Below are 22,268 nucleotides of genomic sequence, written 5' to 3'. Positions count from 1 at the left end.
TGGGTTATTTGGGTGTGGCTGCCATGCAGGACTGTTTCATATTGATACGTGACCTAGCACAATTAGCAAAGCCGTAGTTGAGTACCTTGCACTGGAAAAAGCAGTCTGGTAGGGAAGCTGAAACTGGTGTCACCAGATCACCCAGGAGGTCCAATTTGCATGCCTAGATCAGCCTATCACTGAATTAGCACATTCTCTCAGCAGAACTACTTGTAACATCCTGCTAATTCATCAAAGCTTCACCTGGACAGGACAACCTGAGGTGTGTTTTGTGGTTACTGAGCCAGTGAACAGCTTGGTGTATGGTATCCATGGAAGCTGGGTACCAGCCTTCCCGCAGAAGGGATCTAATAGAATCCAGCTTCCTGTATTTGAGACCTCACTGTATTGAGTTTGACAGTGCTGCTGTGTAAACAGATGTGAAATACCCACATTAACACTAACTGTATTACCCATTACTGTAAACTGGGCTGTGAAGCAACCAAAACATGGCTAAAAGCACACACTTCAGTGTTGTGTACACAAGTAATGTTTGCAGTGTTAGGCTGTACTTCAGCATTTTAAACATTCTCCCTCAAATCTCTGCTTACTTTGGCTTGCTGTGTTGCTTTTCCTATTGACTTGTTTTCTTTGCTTGACTTCATTGTGCCTTTTTTTTTAACAGCAGATTCTATTCTAAATGAACAGGTTCCTCACTTGCTTCATTGTGGCTGACAGGGCACTATATCAGTTCATTAAGCTGATAGGTAGAATATATGTATACTGTAGTGTCTGGAGAGCCATGCATGAAATATGTGAAACACTATACTAAAATTCAGATTGCCTCCCAAGCATGTCCTGCATGTCCTGTGCTGCTTCCCCGACACTGGCTGCAGGGGACAAGACCACCCCTGCCGATGCTCTGCACATCCCGGGAGCAGCACTGCTCCTCCGAGGGCTGGCAGTCTTTAAGCCACTCTCATATCTTCAGGTTGCATCCAAAGGGGCTTGAATACAGGTGGGCACTGTGAACTCATGTTTCTGCACTGCTGTCCCAGGTGAGTCACTCAAGTGCTGCCTTACAGCACAGTGCTAGAAGCACCATGGTATGGGTTCGTTCCCCATATGGGCATTTGCTTAATAGGTGGACTCGAGGATCCTTGTGGATCCCTTCCAAATCAGAATATCCTGTGATTCTGTAATTCACTGTGGCCTCCAAACATCTGCACCAGCTAAATGAGAGTTAGAGGCTGCACAGCCTCTGCAGCAAGGAATTCTGCAAAGTTAGCTAAGAAAAACAGCAGGGAGTCCAGGGTTTTCTGGAGGCCATGAAGAAGAGTATTGTTTCCTTCTGCAGCTTTAATGTACTTTAGGTGCTCTGGTTTACCTAAACACATCAGGTGCCAGAAATTGGAGTCTTGTCCTGAGCAGACTCTTCTGCTTATACACAGGCAGGTTAATTCCTCAGATACCATCTCAAAGGGAAAAGGACATTTATGTGGGATTCAAAGCTCTTAACTGTTACCCTTCTGTTTTGTATGGTGAATGTTTTCAGAAGCCTGATGAAGCAAAAATGCTTTGGTCTCAGAAGGGGAACTGCGTGGGTGCCCACAGAGTAGGTGTCTCCTGGGACTGCAGGCTGGAAGTTGCCATTCTTAGCTACTTGTAGTAACAGTTGTAACTCAGTTTGTAGCTGAGTTCTTTAACTGAAAGTGTCTAAGGTGAATAGCTGTTTTCTAGCCTTTAATGAACTCTGTAAGCTTTCCCTCGAGATCAGTGAGATGGGTGGTGCTGACGTGGTTGATGCTGTGGATAAAGCTGGTCCATCCTCTTATACTGAGCCATCTGAGCAAACTAAATAGAGCTTTAAGATTTTCTCATTCTTACCTTTGCTTTGAAATAAAACATCCAGTTTTTGTGTGTTTAATGAGAACTAATATAAATAAGATTTTTTTTTTCTTTTTTAGTTCTTTAGTTTAGTTCTTTTTTTTTTTCTTTCTTTTTTAATTTTAGTTTGGCTATGTGTTTTATCATGAGTAAAAGATTTTGGTCCATTACATGTAAACACATCTAACCCTTAGGGTAAGCCATAATGTTGTGCATAGAAGTTGTTTACAGGAACAGTGAGTGGGTGTTCCTCTGGGGTTAAAAAGTGAACTAGATCCAATCTTACTGAAATAAAAAATTACCCAGATTAACTGTTATATTTGGCAGGCACGAGCATATATATATTTTTTATGGGAATGATCCTTTATATTTGTTTTTACCCATGCGATAGTCCAAAGTGAATGCTTTAAATTGTGAGTCTGACTGCACTGAGATTTTGACTTGGTACATTAAAGTGGGAATATTTACAAGTTTAAGTTAAAAATTGTGTATTTCAAACCCTGTTTCTTTTGAGGGGCAGCTCTTAGGGTCAAGGGCAGGTTTGTTTTCCTCTTGTTCTTATCTCTTTTCTACACTTTAGAAAAGCTCAAATAACATTCAAGACCTTCTGGTTTAATGATTTGTTGTATTGGGCCTTCTCTCTTACTCTAAAGTTCTCTTTGCCAGAAACTGCATAGTGGAGCCTTAACTTGAAATTAAAGACAACAGTGTTTATGGACATCATGCATAACAGTGCTAGGAAAGCATACACTTGTGAAGTTTTAACTCTATAAGTGAGAGTAGGAGGATTTATTTCAGAGGAATTTGGGCATCTGAACTGTAAGTTCAACCCTCAGACTGCTACCTTGTTGTAAACTTTGTGTGGTACCTAGTGTCAGCAGTAAGGTTATAAATTCTGGTACTTCAATGAGAAGATACTCCTATCGCAGAATCTTGTTCAAATTTCTTAGATACTGTTCAGAATATAATTGTCAATTGATTTGTTACAAATATTATTCAGTTAGAATTTATTCTGCATGCCTTTTCTTTTTTGTTTTTGGGAAAAAATAGCTCAAGTTATAGCCTCTTTTACTTTATGCTGAATGATCTCTTGCTCACATACCAGATATTAGTATCTCAGTTTGCCAATATCTGGTTTTGGCCTTGTGTGGTTGTATTTTCAAAAAAGAAACAGCAGGAATGTGAAACATTGCCTAGAGTTAACAATATGAGACATTAGCCATCCAGTATCACAGGTTACCTCAGAGATGGACAGAGTTTCCAGAGATGCTGATATAGAGACCTCCTATACAGATCAATATGAGACTTGGCATACTAAATGATACCAATTAAGATATGAATGTTAATTCTTCCTGATGAAATTCCAGTATTTTCCAGACTAGGGAAGTGATGAAAATAAGTGGGTAAACCTTCCATATAGCACTTTGCTTTTTAGGTAAATGGAATAATTTCAAAGTAGCATTTATGTGTGATACTTCTAGAAACAAAGAGTATGTTCATTGGCAGAACAATGGTGAACATCTACCTAGAATGTACTGGTTAGAAAAAATATGCTTCATTAAGTAGTGAAAATGTTTATTAAAGGTAATTGAACAGCTGGATTGGTTCTTGAGTTCAGAATTAAAATTATTTTCAAGTATAAAATGAGAAAATAATTGAATGAATCCATTTTAAAAGGGTGATGAAGATGCTAGCATCAGCATGTTGTTTTGCAGTCATGCTCTCTGAAGATTATTTCACTAGTAGTCCAGTACCTTTCAGGGGTGAGACACTACAAGGTTGAAGTGTGTCTTTAATGTAGAAGAAGAAAAACATATAAAAAACCCCTGCTATTTGGAAGCTACAGACTAATTTCAAGGCATCCTTTAACCTCATGCTTTTTTTATTCACTCTTTATGGTTAAAAAAATGGCAAATGGTTGAGATTTTGTTCTTGATCTAATCCAGGAAAATTTATAATTTTAGGTTCAATGACAGCAAGTGTCCAGATAAAGCATGTCTTATTCATTAGATGTATAAATAAATGGTGATTTTGTGCATGCCTGTGATTCCCCATTAACTTCAATTATATTAATGTAGGGAGCTTGTGGCTGAAGGTAACATTCCATGGATCCAGTTCTGGGGCTATGGCACAAGAACAGAATGAGTTTTCTTAAGCCCTCATGAATTAGTATTTACAGTTTTGTTGATAACACAGTAGTCTGTGTGGTGGGTACTGACGTAGTGATAGGGTGTTTGTTAATGATGTTAACTTGCTGACAGTTTTCTTAGTAAAACCTCTATTACTGCATTGGCTCTCATCACTGCCTAATGCAATGAAAATAAATTATAAAGTAATAATGCCTCTTTTTTTTTTTTTTTTTGTAGGTAATTATCTACGGGGATTTGCCAAAAAATAAAGAAAATGTAATATATTTATCAAATCATCAGTGTACAGGTTTGTATTTTTTTTGCTTAACACTTTCATAGATTTTAAAAATCTGTTTGCCTTGTCTCTTTCCAGGCTTGCCCTAACAAGCAAGAACTTCTAGTTCAAAAACCCTTAATGACATTTACAGAAACAATATGTACTTTTTGTTTCATCAGTGACAATTAAGAGGTAATTTAGCTGATTGCTTTGGGCTTTTGTCGCTGCAGTTGATTGGATTATCGCAGACATGCTGGCGATCAGGCAGAACGCACTCGGCCACGTCCGCTATGTCTTGAAGGATGGCTTAAAATGGCTTCCACTGTACGGGTGGTACTTTTCACAGGTGAGCCACTTCACTCTGCTTGCTGCCTGTGTGTCAAACATGTAAGATGTACTCTCTCTGTTTCCATGAATGCTGTGAAGATACAGTTCTGAGCTGGCATTCAATTATTTGAACATGAAAGCAACTGGCTTCACATGGTGTAGTTAGATGTGTATCTTAGTTGAGCAGCAGTTACTAAAGCTTCAGTTTACTTTTCTAAATGAATACTTATTATGGATAAAATTAAAACTTTAGAGTCTTTTAGGAGTATTTCAGAATATTCTAAAACTTGGTTCTTTTTACAGTCTAAAACTGCAGTTTGTAGTCATGCTTTCAGAAGATTAGCAGGAGGTGTAAACAGATGTTTTTTGCTGTGTATCATGCAACAAATTAGGAGTAAACTTGCATTACTCTTTGATGTACTTATTTGTATTTCAGTTTTTAGGTTTTAGCACAATATAAAAGAAAAATTGGATCTTACTGTAGTGTGGAAGAAAGGGAGATCCTGCCTCTATGCAAATGCTGGTGGTTATTTTGGACTTCAATTAAGCAAAAACCTGAATCTAACAGTATTCTCACCTTTTTCTTTCTCCTCTTTCTGCATAATAATCCTTTTGTTTCTTCTAGTCTGAGAGCTCAGCCTGATGTGATTTAATTTTATAGAATTGCTGAGAAACAGTGGGCTTCACTGAGCAGCCAACATACTGAGTGGATATGATCTTCAGTCTAAAATGGTGGAGAGCAATGTAGATGGCTTTTATCCCTAAAATCCTCTGTGAATTTGTCATGTCTGCTCTTTGCTTTTTCTGAAAGCAGGCCTATTTCTGTGTGAAACAAAATAAAATATAGAGGTGGATGGTTTTGGAAGTATTGGCCTTTTTCTAGGTGAGCAGAAAGTGCTTCATGGTACTTGTCTCAGGGTTTGGATGGGTGCTTAGTTATTAAAATAGAAATGGATAGAGTTTTGGGTAGTGGTTCCAAAGTGTTTGTTCAATAAGGCTTCTCTCCTTTGTCTTCTCCATTTGCTTTTAATGTATTCTTTGAATATTAATCTGCTTTCTGTCCCTCACCTTATTGCCCAGGCAAAGAAATGAAAAATAAAACAACAAGCCCCCCAAAAAGCCCAAAAAAACCCAAACCCCAACCAAAACAAAACAAAAAAAAAACCCACATGCTTAGGAAAATGCTTCTAATACAATTAGACAGTTTGATTGAATTGACTGTCAACCCTGTCCAAGAGGGCAAGAAGGTGGAGAACATTGAGAAAAATATTATGCTGGGTATGATTGGAACTGTATATTAATTTGTAAGGGAATGTATGAAGAGTAGGCAACTACCAGTGTATGTCCAAATAGGAGGATTTACTCTCCCTCATCTTTGCAACACATCCAGTGTCTTCAGCTTCATGGATGAACATCTTTGTTGTCTTTTGGATGAGCACTTTAGTGAGTAGGCTATAGATCTAGTCTGGAGCATGGGTGATTGACATTGTTTCTGCTAAATGTAGTATGTTTGGAGAAGTATATGCTGCAGAGTTCTTTTATTGGTAGGTCTGCTGTCCCTGCCCCTAAATAACTACAAACTGTTAGACCCTGTCATACCTCACTAAGGGTATGCATAAGGAGAAAATGGAATTCTCACTTGTCTAATGCTTGCCCTTAGTGCATCTCTACACTTTTGTCCACCAAAGTGACTGATCTGCTGCATGGAAATATTTTGCTCTTTGTCCTTGCCTTTAGTCACTGCCTTTAGTGGTGATATAAGTCTGCTTTAATTAAAATACAAACAGGATATATATATTCCATCCACTATCACTAGATTTCCGGAAATTTTTTTCCAAGATTTTGGAAAATTACTTTTGCTATGTGAAATATCTGGTGCTCAGTTTCCTGAGCTGTATATTGACTGTTAAAAGGAGGTTCCTGTGGAAATTAATCTGAATGTCACCTACATTTTTAATCAAAACATGTATATATTAAATAAAATCTGTTCAGATTTGGACTCCTCAAAAAATAAAACTTCTACAAGATTTAGTGGGGGGTGATTATATATGCTTTTATATATATATTTAAATCAGTGACACAATTGACAGGCAGTGGTGATGCATATATGACTAAATGACTGAGACGGGATGCAGAAGGCCTGCAGTGCAAGCTAATAGGCATTTTTATTGTTTTTATCACACCAAACAGTGCAAAAACATAAAACACTTCCTGCCCTTCCTGTTGATGTTCTGTCAGTGATGTCACTTACACTCCACTAAAAGTTTCCAGAGCCATGTAATTACGCCATGCTTACGGAATTCATATTCCCTTCCTCAGGTAAACATCCTGTTTGGAAATAAACGTGGTCTGGATGTCCAGGAGAGCAAAATTCAGGCACAAAGGAAGTATATTTGTAAACACAATCCATTGTTGACTGAGAGAGGGGCTTTTAAAGTACAGCGGAAAAAAATTATAACTTTAAAAACAGTACTTCCAGAAATCTGTTTTGAAGAGCGTTCATATATTTGATCTCTTACTGAAAAGGAAATGCAATACAAGTTGGGGAATTTGAGCTATATACAATCACATAACTAGCATTCTTCTTTGAGGCAGCTATCTAATAGCAAGGAAAGAAAAGAAACACTTAAATTAGCCTATTATGTTCCAAGTGTGATTTATTAAGTAGAACCGATTTCTTTTCCTAAAACTGTCTTTATTATTTTTGGGTAGATCTGAAATATTTCCTTGCCCCTATCATTTACTACCAATTCATTCAATCACTCCTATTTGCTTATACTGTCCAGTTCGTTCCTATTTACCCCTGATCAGGCTGGGATGTAATTTTGAAAAGGATTTTTGATACCCCACATTTTGTTTGACTTTCTAACATAGAGAGTATGCCTTTATCTTTTCTGTTATCCAGCAGCAGCTTGTGCACACTTTTGACTGTTCCTGAGTTTTAGCCACATATCCTCCCTCTCTTTAGCTCTGTACCTCTGAGCCACAGGGACCTACCATAGTGGTGGAGTTGGAGTGAATGCAGTGAACACTGATCTTGTGATACTTTGTCTGTTCTTATGTTACATGACTCTGTGCTCATTTACTTGAGAAGTGCAAATCTATTTCTGAGCATTAAAATGTCTGACATGCAACACCAGATCTATCTTTGGTGTCATGGTGTGTGTCCCTGACCAAAAAGTCCAGTAGTAACTTCATTTGTCCAAGTTGACAAATCAAACAAGGAAAAGTTGGTCCAGTATTTTTCCAGTTTACTGCAGCTGATTAGTAATTTGATGATAAGGGAATACCTCAATTCCAGGTTTCTGTCATTTATCAAAGCTTGACCTATGTGAGCTCACAGAGAATGATGACCTACCCATTACATGGAATTCTTATATAGCAGATTAATTTTTTCCCATACCAAACTGAGTTTGCCCTTCCTGGAAGTGGTGCTTGTGTTGGGTGTCAGGATACAGCTGTACTTCAGTCTGCTTAAGACTTCTGTTTCCCTTTAATAGTGTCAGATCTTGAAAACAGTCTTATATGTGGCATGTGGAGATAACATGAGGCTCTCTGTTTGCTACACAGCTGAAGAAATGTTTTTCTGTTCATGCTGCTTTCTGTCTGAAACTGTTAAACTGCTTGTTTGATGGTCCCAATACCATGCCACAGCCAAGCTCAGTGAGCTGGGGAGTTCTGTTCATGGTTTTGGTCCCCTGCCAGTCACAGCAGCAGAGCTGAGTGTTAGAGCTGGCTACTTCACCTTGGGAGGGAACCACAGATGATAAAGACAGAATATTTAGTATGCACTTAATGCATCATTGGCTTTCTGTTCCCTTTCACTGCAGTTTTTGAAGAACAACTCGAAAGTCACATCAGACACCACTAGCTAAGCAGCCACCTCTCAACACCATGAAAAGCAAATCCTGAAAGCACTTTGTGTGACCACTTCGTCTTCCCACCTCCTTCTAACCCCTCAAATTTTATTCCTGTCCATGCCAAGGACACAGCTTTGCACCCAGCCACTACCCCTGTTTCTGTGATGTACTGTATCTTTTCAGAGATCAGGTATTTGAATGAGGCTCAGCTCTTAATAGTTTTAGTCTTACTGTCACCTTTCTGTTAAGAGCATGCAAAACCATAAATGGACAGAAGTTGTCTAACAAATTGTAATACCAATTGTCATGGTGAACAGAAAAGAGTATTACCAAGTTATGGAGTCAGTCAGAAAACCCTTGAAAACAATGTACTTTAAACCTGAAATTCTGTTATTTGCAAACTAATAATGTTTTTTTCCAGACTTCATTGTATCAGTAGTTCATAGTTGGTGCATGTTCATTTACATACTCTTTCTCTGTAGATAAAACAATGTGGTGGAAGAGGGAAATTATAGAGAAAATTTTTCTTTGTGTGTACTTTTACTGAAGTTTTGTGATAAGTTGTGTGCAACAAGTTATAAAACTAATCTCTTCCAGGAGATAGTTTTACTTTTTATAAAAATTTTCAGTAAAAATACCTCTATAGAATTCTTTGCTTTGTGAAGATTTTGGTTTACTTAGTCAATTATTATCCTGGTATATAACTTATTTATTAAAAGTCTGGTTCTCTAGTAAAGTGCATGAAGGTTTTCAAGACCTAGGTTAGTTACTTTTGTGCTATTGATAAATTTTGTATGTAGAAATATGATACTTGCCTTCCCAGTATTTGCATTAGTTACTATTTAAGAGAAGGCACTTAGAATTGAAAGCATTGACGTGTAAGTACTGACATGTAACTTCAGTTTTCTGATTTTCCCTTGATACGCAAATGAAGCTGCATGTCAGCATTGCCAGGAATAAATACCCTGGGGTCACTTTTAATGCCATCTTCTAGTTAATTAGTTAACACCTTTAAACAAAACACTTCAAGTGTTTTATGCATTGGGGGTTTTTTATGTCTGATTTTTATTAAAATAAATTTTGTGAGCTAAAGTATATGCAAATATAAAATTAGTTTCACGTGTTTTTGCAATAGGAGAAAATGTCTTGTAGGCAATTTGCAGTGTGAGTCATAAAGGTGACTTGTCATTGTCTCTTGTTTGTTCTTTGATCAGCTATTTTACATTAAACTGCTTAAATACTTTCCCTTACTTACTTAAATGCTTTCCCTTTTTTTTCTCTCTGATAGCATGGAGGAGTCTATGTAAAAAGAAGTGCCAAATTCAATGAGAAAGAAATGAGAGAGAAGTTGCGGGCCCAGATGAAAGCTGAGACTCCAGTAAGCTTATACCTTCCTTCTCATTTCTTTGACTTTTTTAATGGCAAAGGCTTGTTGGAGAAAAGAGCCATGCCCGATATCCACAAACTACTAAGATGGTAATCATGGATTTGTTTTCTTTCTGTGTTTTTACAGTTACTTTCTGTGATTAGAGTGATACCTCTAATTAAACTGAGGAAAGTTTGACTGGCTCTTTATGACTGACAGGAACTTTGTGGTCCTCTCTGTAGAGGGCAAGGCGGATCTGGAATTAGAGCATGAACTATAGTACCTTTCTTGAGAAACCTCTATTTCAAAAGAGAAACACTGTTTCAAAAGACAACATTTTAACTACTGTGTGCTTGTCAGAGACTGATACACTCGACTTCTAGAAGTCAAGAACCTTTCCTACCAAATGTTAATTAGTCATCACAATGATCAATCATTTTTAATGACAGTGGCATCTTAGAATTGAATAACTTTGTCTGCTATGCCTGGAGGAGGGAAAAAAACCCAAAACAAACTCTTGATAATTTTCTATTTGAAGAATGACTGTTACTGCCAAGTGACTTTTCTCATGACTCCCTGTATGGTTTGTGGCTCAGTGGTTAGAATCACTGTGCTTTGCTTCCATTACTTGCTTTGCATTAAATTTTTTTTCTTCCTTTTTGGCCAAGCTAAAAGAAAACAACTAAGCAAGCCTTGATATAGAACAGTAAACTTCCATTTTATTTAAAATTGTGTTATTAGGACTTAGACTTCCCATATTGTCAAAACTTTTGTAAGTGAGACTTAGGTAAAAAGAGTTCATGGGTTGTTTTGACATTCATAATAGTATTTTCTTTTCTTATTTGGAGATAGTGAGTTTATGTTTGTGCATGTGTCTCTGTTGAAAAAATAAATTGACCTTGTGCTTACTGAGAGGCGTGAGTAGTGTCCCTATTTCAGACAATGCTCAAATTCATTTTGTCTTCAAAAAATAATTTAACTTTTTTTTGTTGTTTTAATTAAGAAAGGAAAGTTAAAATTGTTAGCATATAAGTTAGGTCAGAAATACATTACAACAGCTAAACAGTATGTAGTCAAAGATGTCTATGCAGAAGATGGGCATGTTCAGTGATGGCAACCTGCACCCTCATTACTAGGGAAGGTCCTGGGATGGAAAGAGGTTGGGTTGTGTTGCTTCATTATTTGCCATATGTCAGTAGTAAAGATTCTACTTGCTGTAACGTGAGGTGTAAGGGAATAAGCAAAGGCTGCTTGCAGGATGTATGAAACATTCTTGTAGTCATCCCACTAAGCAATTCTTCCCCCTGCAGAGTGCTGATTAAGTTCATTTTAGTTAGTCTGGATGAAATAAACCAGCAAGGTGTTTTCCAGCATAGGCCCATGGATTTCTTGCTAGCTAAAAAGACAGGTACTGCTTGAGTCTGGCTTTCTGGCTTCCCTCTGCACCCCCTAAAAAGTCAGGGTTTGTTGTTATTATAAGGTTTACATTGTGGTGAGAGTCTTAATTTGAAATCTGTATTAAATTAATCTCCTTTAGAAAAATGTGTATTTTTCTTTTAATACAATCTTGAGAAGATGTGCCTAGAAATTAGTCTCATTTTGTCCTTGGAAACCTGCAAATGGTGTTCAGCTTTGCTGCAGTGTGTCATTTTAGCACAGTTGGAATACAAGGAGAGGTTTAAGCAGAAAGCTTTTCTTTAAAGATAACAACTGATGTGGGCTCTGCTTTTCATGGGGTTAGTAAGTGAAATAAATCCAGAAGTCTTTGTTTGTGGAATAATCTTTCTTCTCCCTCCTGAGTTGTGTGTAGATTGAAAGCCTATACCTAGTCTATCAGTGTTAATGCCTAATAAATATGGGACCACTTGAGTACACTGCTGTTAGCTCTCTGGGAGTTTGGTGGTGTTGGAAATGACCACAGAACCTGGATGTGGATACCAGGGCCATTTGCCTCATATTATCAGGTGTTTCAGTATAGAAGAGAAATAAGACCTGCAGAAATTAATTGTTTAAAGTCTCTCAGTCAAACTCTATAGGGAGTGACACTTAAATTTACAAAATCAAAGTTCTTAAAAGCCTATTTATTGAGGCAAATGTTTGCATCTGCAGGGGTAAAAAGACACAGACCATTGAGCTGTCATTTGAGGGAAGACTAAATGTCTTATAGCCCACTTTATCTGAGAATTTAAATGTAGATGCTCTTAAATGGCCTTTAACCTACAGTAACTACTGTGAGAAGAACATGATAGCCTGTGTCCTTATTGCATTATTCATGCAGTTCTGTAACTTAGCATGACATTTACAAGCAACCATATTGCTTTTAAAATGAAGAAATTTTGATCAAGTATGCCCTGAATTTATCAGCTTCATGCAAAAAGAACTAATCTATGATTCTGGAATTTTCATGTGCTGTATGGTACAGCTCAGGGTGGACTTTCTCAGTTTGGTGGGCAACTGGTGTAGCTTAGTCATTCTGTGTGTACATGGTAGAGTTCTTTCTTTAATGTAGTGCTAGAGATCAGCTGGCCTTTCAGCTGCTCAGGAAAGATTTATATACCAATAAAGAAGAGATGGACAGGAATCTGTGTTAAGGGTCACATCGTTATTTACAGTTTCTCTCCACGTACAATTTAAACAGAAGAATCCAGATGATTAATGTTCAGTCTGTCTGGAGCCATTCCTTTTCCCATTAAGAAATTGAAGATGTGTAGTAAGACAGAACCAGTCTTTTGTTCTCTTTAGCATAGCAAGCTCTTTACTGCTTTACTGTGGACCTTTTGTTTTGTTTTTTGGGGTTTTTTTGGGGGTTTTTTTTTTCAGTTTTTTGGGTTTTTTTTAAGTTATGACAAGTAAATTTGAGTTAAAACCGGCAGACAAAGTAAAGCTGCTTCTTGGCCTCTTACATGCCCAGTATAACCTGATCAGTGCTCTGGTATGCCTCCTTTTGTGTAGACAATGGTGGACTGTGTGATTCTCCTTGCTCACCTTGTCTTCTGACTTCATCCACCTGTCTGCTATACAGCCCCTTTTCCTGCCATCAGGTTTGCAGCTGGTCCAAGCCTCTTCCCAGATGCAACGCAACAGTGTCAGACAGGCACAAAGCTGATAGCAGACTGAAACACTGTTGCACCTGTATTTTCTTAGTGGTGATCTTGAACTAGTATATTTTCTTAGTTATTTCTGGAATTCACTTTGCTTTTCAAACTCTCATTGAATTATATGCTTAAATGGTGCATTGTTGGGACTTTTGTTGATAAAATTCACTCAAGATGGTGTGATTTGGTTTAAAACTCCGTAAAATTTGACTGATTGCTAACAAATTGCAATCTTATGTCTTGTGAGAGTAGAAACTGTCACAGTGTTTAAAGAACACTTTTGTGTTAATGTTGTTTTAATGTAAGCCATAGATGAATGTAAGCCAAATGAATGGGTATCCAGCTGTTACTTGATATGCTAATCTACTTGATTTATAAAGAAAGTTAACTCTTCTGAACAGCAGACTTCCATTTGATAAGTGAAAATGTCACTTCTATTTTTTAATCATGCATCGAGAGTAGGAAATCTTCATTCTGAGATGTGGGATTTAACTCTGTACAACCGATATTTAGCTGATTACTATGCGTTTTGGTTTTGTCATTCATTCAGTCATAGAATAAATCATTGTCATAGGAAGAAATGTTAATCAAATAATAAAAACATAGAGGGTACAGACACATTAATACAATTGCTATGAGGTTTCATGTAATAATTTTGTGATATAGTTACTAATTTGCAAATCCCTGACAACTGTAAATCACAGATGTCCTTGCCTGCTTTTCCCACATCACCTTTTGTATTTTGTTTCAATGATACCAGATAGGTTTTCTCATACTGTATGCTTTTCAGTTATTGATCTGAGTGGTAATGATTCTCATCCAATTCACTAAAAGCATACTTTCTAGGCAGTGGTCTAAATGGATGCAGATATGAATCTGTCTAGCTCTCAGGATACAATAGCAGTAATAATAATATTATAACTAAGTAAGTGCATTGTTTAAGACAATTTTGAATTTCGTAAATTAAAATATTTGTTTTCCCTTTTTGACATGAGAACAGCGCAGTAAACACAAGATAGCTTTAGTCAGTAGTTACCACTTCTTCATTCTACAGAGTAGCATCTGCTCACTCCAGTATGTTCTCCAAAGCCCTTGGCCACCTTTTCTTGCTGTATGTTTATGGTTGTTCTGTATTCCAGGGACTCATGTGTCACTCACTTTGCTGCTTTCCCTTCCTCCATCCATACCTCAATTTGTGGCACTCTGATTTATATCAGGGACTCCTTCAGCTGCCCTATCCCCTGTCTGGAAGCACGATCCCCCCTTAGTGCCACTGCTCTTTCTGTTTTCCTGTGAGACCCCGACAGTGCTGGGAAAATGAAGCATTGCTCTTTGGGAGCAGTTACCATTCTCCAGTTACCATCTTCCATTCCTTTAATTTGTGGGTTGTGACAAGTGCACTGACATTGCACTGGGGACTCTTCAGGTAGCCCCTGACTGGCAAAATGCAAAAGACTTGTATCTTTTTGATTTTTTGGCTCCAACAAGAATCAGTAGGGTTCTACTAAATTAATTCTGATCCACTCCTTGAAGCTTTCAAATTGATGAGAGATACCAAGTTTATTGACACCCACCTGTTCCACAGAAGGAATGAAAGTACCACATACCTGAGCATAGGGACCTATTTCTTGGTTTAAAATTGGTGTCTTAATGAATCAGGAACTGTGGTAATTCAAAACTGTCTCTGCTGTTTTGAGTATGATGACTGTATTTTGCAGCAATAAAGTGTGTAACTTTTATGTAGCTAATTGCCCTAATTGAAAAATCTGTATTAAAAATGGCCTAAACTGCAGCTAGTGTTTTGAGGCAATTAAAATGTTTCTACAAGTTCTTATTCCAAGTTCAGGGAAGCTCATTTAGTTACTAAAATCTTAGAGATTTGTAGTTCTTACAGTCTTTTGAACTTCTGCTGCCCATGGTGGGAGAAAAGCCAGTCGTACAAGTGGTTCTGACACTTGCAGGATATCTTTGTCTTGTGCAGCACTGTATGTGAGTATAAGTAGGTAATCTATTTACATTCATGAATTCTACTCTTAAAACAGTCCTGATGAGCTATATAGTAGGTTATTATATGCTGAATTTAAAGCAAAAGCCACTTCTCTTTCTTGTTGGCATGCTTTCAACTCGGAGATATTCAGATCAACAAACCTGTTTGTCTGCTTGTGTTGTAGAGGTTTACTAATAAGTAAAATACAATTTCAGTCCCTGGTTTGTGTTAAACACATAGGACTGGAGTAAGTAGATACTGTTCCCTGTTGTGCAACCTGCTTTGGGGGTGATTATCTGAGTTGAAGACCAGTAACAATGTTGCCTGCTTTTAAGTGCTAACTATGTACCAAGAATGGTATTCCTGTCCTGTGTGCTTCACTTCCTTTGCTCTATAACCTCTTGCAGTCGCTGTATTACCCTTTAGAGCTGAGCAATGCAGTCTTTAATGGGGGTGGAACTGGAACAGCTCATCTTGAAGTACCATTTTAAGCATCCAAATTACAAGTTTTGCACATAAGCACATATATGAAAAGAAAGAAAAATGTATATGGATTTGAATATTATGTCCTTTCCAGCTACCTCTGAAATATTTTACTTAGTCACTTAAATATCTCAACATTATACTTCATATATGAAATGTATAGATGACTGGGGGAAGTGTGAACTACATCTGGGTCTAAGGATTCCTGTACTTGTCCCTATATTTATGCTACAGTTATATATGAAAAAGTAAGCACCTTGACTCTTAAACCCATTTTCTTTTGTTGCCTCACCACCAAATCAATATGCATCTTGGATTTCTGCGGGTCCTTGAACATTCTTGAGCTTCACCTGCCTCTGCAGTCTGCCAGTTTCCCTCAAACATACTGTGACGAGTACAGCCTTTCTCCTAGCTCTCTTTACTCTACTGATACTGGTTTTACTATTTTTTATGTTTATTTTATTTTTTTTCCCTGTCAGGGTCTAGGGTATGTATTCAGCTCTCCTTTTTCTTGGTCTCCAGCTGGCTTCTCTGGCACATTTCCTAGATTTCTTCCCACCTCTGCATTTTAGTGCATCTTTCAACCTTCCTCACTGTGGGGTGATTCTGGAGAGGTCATTTGCTGGGGCTTGTCTTTTGGCACTCAGCCCTTTCTTTAGCTGTTCCACAATCATTAAGTGCAAATACCAGCATACTCTGATGTTTTTGCATTCCTGTGTGTCTCTTTTTGAATTTTTATTTAACTTTGCATCTTTATGTGCTGTGCATTCCCAATTATCAAAGTCTTTGTCTAATCACTGACAATATTCCTTGGACTGTTTTGTAATTCCATTATCTTGTTTTCTTTCAAATGTTTATTGAGACTGCTTTCTGCAAAGTTAATAAATTCAGTATTTACAGTAGATATTTTACAATGAATGTGTCATGTTCAGCTGTGCAGCAGTTATTTATGACCATAGTTGCTTCTGCAGATGAGTCTTCAATATGAAATTTTCAATGTTTAAGTGATGTTTTGCATCAGCTTTGTTTGTAGGAGATATGCAAGGCACACACGCAAAAAGAAAAAAAACCAAAACCCCTCTGGTCTGTTTCAAAAGAAAATGGAAAATTGTCAAATTTGACTCTTCCTATTTGGGTACATAATCTGCAGATAGGCAGATACTTAGGCAGTCTTTACCTGTGTAGTGATTTGAGAACCCATAGATTTGGTGCTAAACAGGCAAGCAAATTAATTTACTTGGGAAATCTAACCTTGCAGACATGCATGCTTAAAGGAATGTGACTTTAAAGTTCAAATTACACTAATTTGAGTTCCTAATATATTTAATATTCAATTTAGTGAGAGACATAAAAGGCACCCAAGATCTATCATAATTTCAATTAATAGTATTTCTAAAACTGAATGAGTTATTGTATATTTCAGTATAAGGAAAGACTAGGGGCAAGATCACTATTAAAAAAAACTGGTCACTTTGTGATTTATATGTTTTTGTTTTCAAAATCTCTTAAAACTGATATTTTTGTTGATATCAGCTGCTTCTGACTTGCTGCCTTCTGTTGACACATGCTGTCTCCCTTCCTAAATCACATGGAGTATATTCTATGGTGTATTTTCAAAGGAAATTATTTTGAACCTTGAACAGTAAGTTTCTTAGAGCTAAGAAATTTTAGCTCAAGTATTCTGATTTTCTTTTGATCCTTACAATAGTCAATGGTGTGAGCTAAATAGAATATGGACCTATAAAGTGTTGATATTTCTTTAAAAACAGTCAGTATACATTCATTATAAGAACTTGCCTGTTTTGTTTCTTTTTTAATTCCACAGATGTATTTAGTGATTTTTCCAGAGGGGACTCGTTACAATCCAGAAATACCAAAAGTCATTGCGGATAGTCAATCATTTGCTGAAAAGGAAGGTAAGCAAAAAAAATTTTGAAAGAATTTTTTTGGTTTTGTGCTAACATATATTATATAAAATTGTTATATAATATGAAGATCATCTCACCTTAACTGGACTTTTAAACCTGCATGATTGGTGTTTAAAGGTTTAGAATAGTACAAACTCCTGTTTTTATTACAGAGTAAGATTAGAGCAGTTCATATACAGACATTTCATGCATTTTACAATGTACAATAGTAACCATACTCCAGAAGGCTCGCTATAGTTTCTACCTATAGCTTTTGTATTTGCTTGTTTTCTTTCTCCTTAAGGTTGTAAGAATTGCCTACACTGATTCAGGGCACTGATCTGTCTAAGTTGATATTGTAACTCCAATTACAATTGTTAGTAAATATAAAGAATATTTTGCATAAAGCTTGTGGTGTCTTAAAGAAAACAGTCTTCCATCATTTCACTTTTCATTAGTGTTAGTACTCCTATGGCATTTTGGTTTTCTTCGTCTCTCACCTTCCAGTCTCACTGTTCCATGGTTGAACTTTATTCTGGAGTTGCTTTGATTGTTGACATTGTCACTATAATACAGATGGAATTACTTCATCTTTGGAAAGGTTTGCAAAAAATCCAAGAGTCCCAAGATTTTTCATATTTTCTCACATTATATGCATGTAAACTTTAAATCCCACAGTTCAGTGAACGTGTTTCCTGATCTTGTTTTTTCCTGTTGACCAAAAGTGAAATAATTCACTCTAAAAGTAAACAAAGAATAACAAACAGGTCTGGTAAATTAATCTCTGTGACACACACAGTGAAATGAATTCACAAGTCTGTGAATCAGCCTGTTGATATAATCAAGCTATTAAGTATTGTTAACTCTTGTCCAAAAGGATATATGCCTTTCTTCTCCTTGGGAAGAATGGAATTTGTTTGCGTGTATGAGCAGGAGAGCTGCAGTCAAAATGTATTTGTTCATAGCTTCAGTTTCCTGTCGGAAATGAAAGGCAAATGTTTCATTTAGGTTGGTGGTTCTTTGAGAGTTCAGAGGGAGGGGTTGTTTGATAGGGTTTTTCTTCCTTGCCTTCTTTTTCAGGGAAAAGGCTCTCATTTTTTTACTATTATTTTATTTCACCTTTTAATTGCATCTCTGTAGAATGCAAAACACTAAAACACTGTGTTTGTGCTTTCCAAGCACCTGTTTGTTTCTTCCAACGGTTCTCTTCCCAGTAGTGGTCTGTTTTTATTTTACAACAATTACTCCTTTTAAAAAAATCTCACAACAAATAATTATTAAACAAGAAGTATCTCCATTTCTCTTTCAGAATCCTCTTGATCTCCTTCTCCACACTGCTAAATTCTTTTGTTGTTGGCCTTTGCCACAATTTTAGGTGGGGAGGATGGGAAGCAGTCTGTGCTCCCCTGGGGCCCTGCTCACCTGCATATCCACACAGATGCAGATGCTCACGGGAACTGGAGCATTCCTCGTGCAAGTGTGTTGAGAAGCAGGGGCCGACACTGAGAGCTGAACCAGGCTGCTCCGAAGGCTGAGCCTTGAGCTCGTGCCAGTCCAGGGCACATCCCAGTGTGCCGGGAGCTGTGGGGATGGGGAGCTCCACGTGGCTGCTGGCAGGATGTGATTCCTGCTGCCCAGGTCCCACCTGCTGCTGTGCAGTGCTGCTGGCCCTGGCCTGTGGCTTGCCCTCAGCAACCCCGATGTGCCCACGGTGCTGGCTGGGTGCTGGGGCTGCAGCGTGGGAGCCACGGCAGGGCAGGCTGAGCGGTGGCCGTGCTCCCTGGGAGCGCTGCTACGGGACACTGCTGAGCTCCAGCAAAAACACCTTGCCATGCTTGTCCAAAGGATCCGGGAGACTTCTGACCTCCTACAGCTTTAGGTAGGGTAGTAACACGCAGTAGTTCTGGCAGCCATAGGAATGAGGAGGACATACTATAACCTACAGTTTAAGTAAAATTGCACTTCATTCTTTGTGTGGGTATAATGAAGTCTAAGAATTTTGTCTTGTCATCTTAGTATATTTGTTACAGAGCACGGTGCTTCAGTGTGGGCATTACCAACATGTAGGGGAATTTGTTTGCTTGTTTTGTACCTTGAAATGATTTTTCCCTACATTTTTGCTCAATTTTATATTGAGAAAATACTGCAAGTATAATACTGGGAAAAGTGGTTAAATTAAGAAGAGTTAAACTAGAAACCAATGTTAGAAGCAGAGCTATTACCCCCAAAGATAACAAAGCTATTCCTAGAGCATGAGCATATCTCAATGTTTATGATGCTGTCTAAAATACTGGTTTTGACATTAGTCTGTGTATATGTTTTAGTAGTTTTGCAGAGAGGAAGTATAAAAAGCCTTTTTTACTCTGTGAGCTGCATCCTCTTCTAGAGAAGTTTCATTGGTTTAGGCAGAATTCTTGGGCTGAACTTAATTACCTGCTCTTAGTGGGACCAATTGATGAGCTGCATCTCATATCTTGGTGTTCTTTTTAAGTTTTGCATACAGTTACTGGTTCTTTACAGTTGGTTCTAGGACCAGTTCAACAAAAAGAAATTTTAAATTAATTTTTAAGAAGCTGATATTGACATAAAATGAAGTATTGTGACGTTGCTGATTTCAACTATTATGTCTTCACTCACTGATATGAATATTTAAATAAATCTTAACTGTCTATGAATAGAATGGAAGGATATCAAGCAGCAAAACATTGTAAGCTATAAGCTCTTGAAAGAGAGGCAACACTTAAAAATAATTCACGTTACAGTTTGTTTTGCCATAGGGCTTGAGTTCTACACAAAATCTCGATTTCTGACAAGAGCACATGGTTTTCTTCTTTATGCAACAATCAAATCAAACACACAGGGTGGGTCTATATTAAGTTCTGCCCACTGAATTGAATTCAGTCAGAATTAGCAACAGAAAGGTGCTTATTTCCAGGAATACTGATTTTGTGGTGATGAACTGAGAATGTAGCCATCTAAGAGCAATGGTAGTACCTCTGAAAACTGAAGGATTACTGACAGCTTTTACAAGTGGCAAGTTTTTTTACAAGTTTTTTACAATATTCCCCTCAGATCAGCTTCTTACCTGGGATAGAAGGTAAACTCAAAATATGTTTGTTTGATTGTACTGGGAAAGAAACTTATTGATATTTAAAAATGAAAGCAAAAGTCTTTAAAACTAAGTTGTTTGGTTATTTGTAGTAAGATTGATGCAGCAGTTAATCATAGAACAAGTTTAATTTTGTGAAGTTAAGAGAATCAATCTAGTATTTATATTTTTTGCCCAAAATAACAATATTTGCAGGGATTTTACAGCTACAACAAGCCACATAAGCCATGTGTTGCCAGAATATCAGACATAGATGTGTGTTAGGTTTTCTCATTTTTGGTGGAGGCTTCCAAGCTAAGGGGCATGTGTGCCCTGTAGCTGGATTTGAGCCTGATACACCTCTTTGTCCTCTCCTGGCACAAAGTAGTTGCTTGGGTGAGATGACTCCAGCAATTGCTACCAGGATGGGCATTCCCTCCATGTTTCAGTATGTTTAGTGACTTCCATGATTCTAATGGTGCATCTTGTAACATTCCCATAATCAAATATTTCTTCCTCTGCTGTCTCAAAGAACTAAGGATATAATGGCATGGGTTTTTCCCCTTGTCTTCTGAGCGTTTGCATTCCAGTTTCCAGTATTTAAGTATATAGTCATTAGTCAAGTTTACTTTTGTTTTCCATTGTGTGGGAGTGTTGCCTTCAGGGGAAGGCAAGGCGACCTGGTTTCAAGGAACAGCACGGCAGCCCAGTCTCCCCTGGGCCACTCGGGCCAACGACACACGCAGGCACCAGTGTGGTGGACGGTCGAAAGCCTTTATTATCTTATCTCATGGGTTTAAATAGTCTTGGGGGACTGTGCTACGTCAGGGGGGGTTGGTAGGGTCTCTAGGGTTAGTCAGGAGTGGAAAACTACTGGGTTAGGTGTGGTTACATTCTTTGGGGTAAATGGATAACATGTTGCAGGGTGAGAGAGGGAAGGGGTCTTTCTTTCCGTCACATCCCGAAATCTTCCGTTCGCCTGTCCCTATCTACTACATCTCCCCCCTCCTTTTCATAAGTAACATGAGGTAGTCGTAGATATAGGCACTGGAGTGAGGTACAAACTTGTAACTTGGTAAGGAAAAAAGGGTTTTTGGTAAACCTGAGTAAATTTCGCAAGGTGAGTTTTGAAGGCTTTTGCAGCTGATTGTGTTCGCACTTTTTGGTTTACAGCATTTGTTGCTGGCCTACAAACAGAATGTTTGCCCGTTCTAGACGGGCCTGAACAAATGAGACTAGCTTGTTCAGCAGGCATGGTCCTATGGTAACAGCTAAAAGCAGTATTGCCAGTGGACCTACTAGGGCAGAAATTAAAGTGGTGAGCCAAGGTGATTGATTGAACCAGGATTCGAACCAGCTCTGCTGGGTTTCCTTGTCTCTCTTTCTTTGAGCCAGTCTATCTCGGAGTTCTGCCATGGAGTCTTTAACGACTCCTGTATGATCTGCATAAAAGCAGCATTCCTCTTTCAAAGCTGCACACAGTCCTCCTTGTTGCATGAACAAGAGGTCCAGTCCTCGCCTATTCTGTAAAACTACTTCTGAAAGCGAAGAGACTGATTTCTCTAGATAGGAGATGGATTTCTCGATCCTCTGCAGGTCTTCATCGATGGTCATTTGCAGCTAAGAGAGTCCGTGCTGTTGGGTTGCGATGGCTGAGACACCTGTGGCTGTACCAGCTGCTCCCAGGCCGAGCAGCATTGCGATAGTTATACCTGTGATTATTTCTCTTTTGTGCAGTCTGTCAGGTTCTTCGAAAAGGTGGTACACTTCTTCATCTGAGTGGTATAGGACCCTAGGAACAATCAGAACTTGGACACAGAAGTCAATAGAGTCATTAAATTTGGCAAGGAACACACAAGGACTCACTCCGGATCGCTGGCAAA

At 38.0% G+C, this 22,268-nt stretch overlaps 1 protein-coding gene across 1 annotated transcript in view; it reads left to right on the top strand.

The window, feature by feature from the left end:
- Window positions 1-22,268, top strand: part of AGPAT5 (1-acylglycerol-3-phosphate O-acyltransferase 5) — a 57,881-nt gene that overhangs the window by 9,423 nt on the left and 26,190 nt on the right. The window contains exons 2-5 of the mRNA XM_021551255.2: window positions 4,233-4,302; window positions 4,503-4,618; window positions 9,748-9,837; window positions 17,216-17,306. Of these exons, the coding sequence (XP_021406930.1) occupies window positions 4,233-4,302; window positions 4,503-4,618; window positions 9,748-9,837; window positions 17,216-17,306 (367 nt within the window). The remainder of the gene's footprint in view (window positions 1-4,232; window positions 4,303-4,502; window positions 4,619-9,747; window positions 9,838-17,215; window positions 17,307-22,268) is intronic.

Source organism: Lonchura striata, chromosome 3, assembly GCF_046129695.1.
Source record: "Lonchura striata isolate bLonStr1 chromosome 3, bLonStr1.mat, whole genome shotgun sequence".
Classification (NCBI taxonomy): Eukaryota; Metazoa; Chordata; class Aves; order Passeriformes; family Estrildidae; genus Lonchura; species Lonchura striata.
The sequence above is the reverse complement of the archived record's forward strand: the minus strand, read 5'-3'. Positions and strand labels throughout refer to the sequence as shown.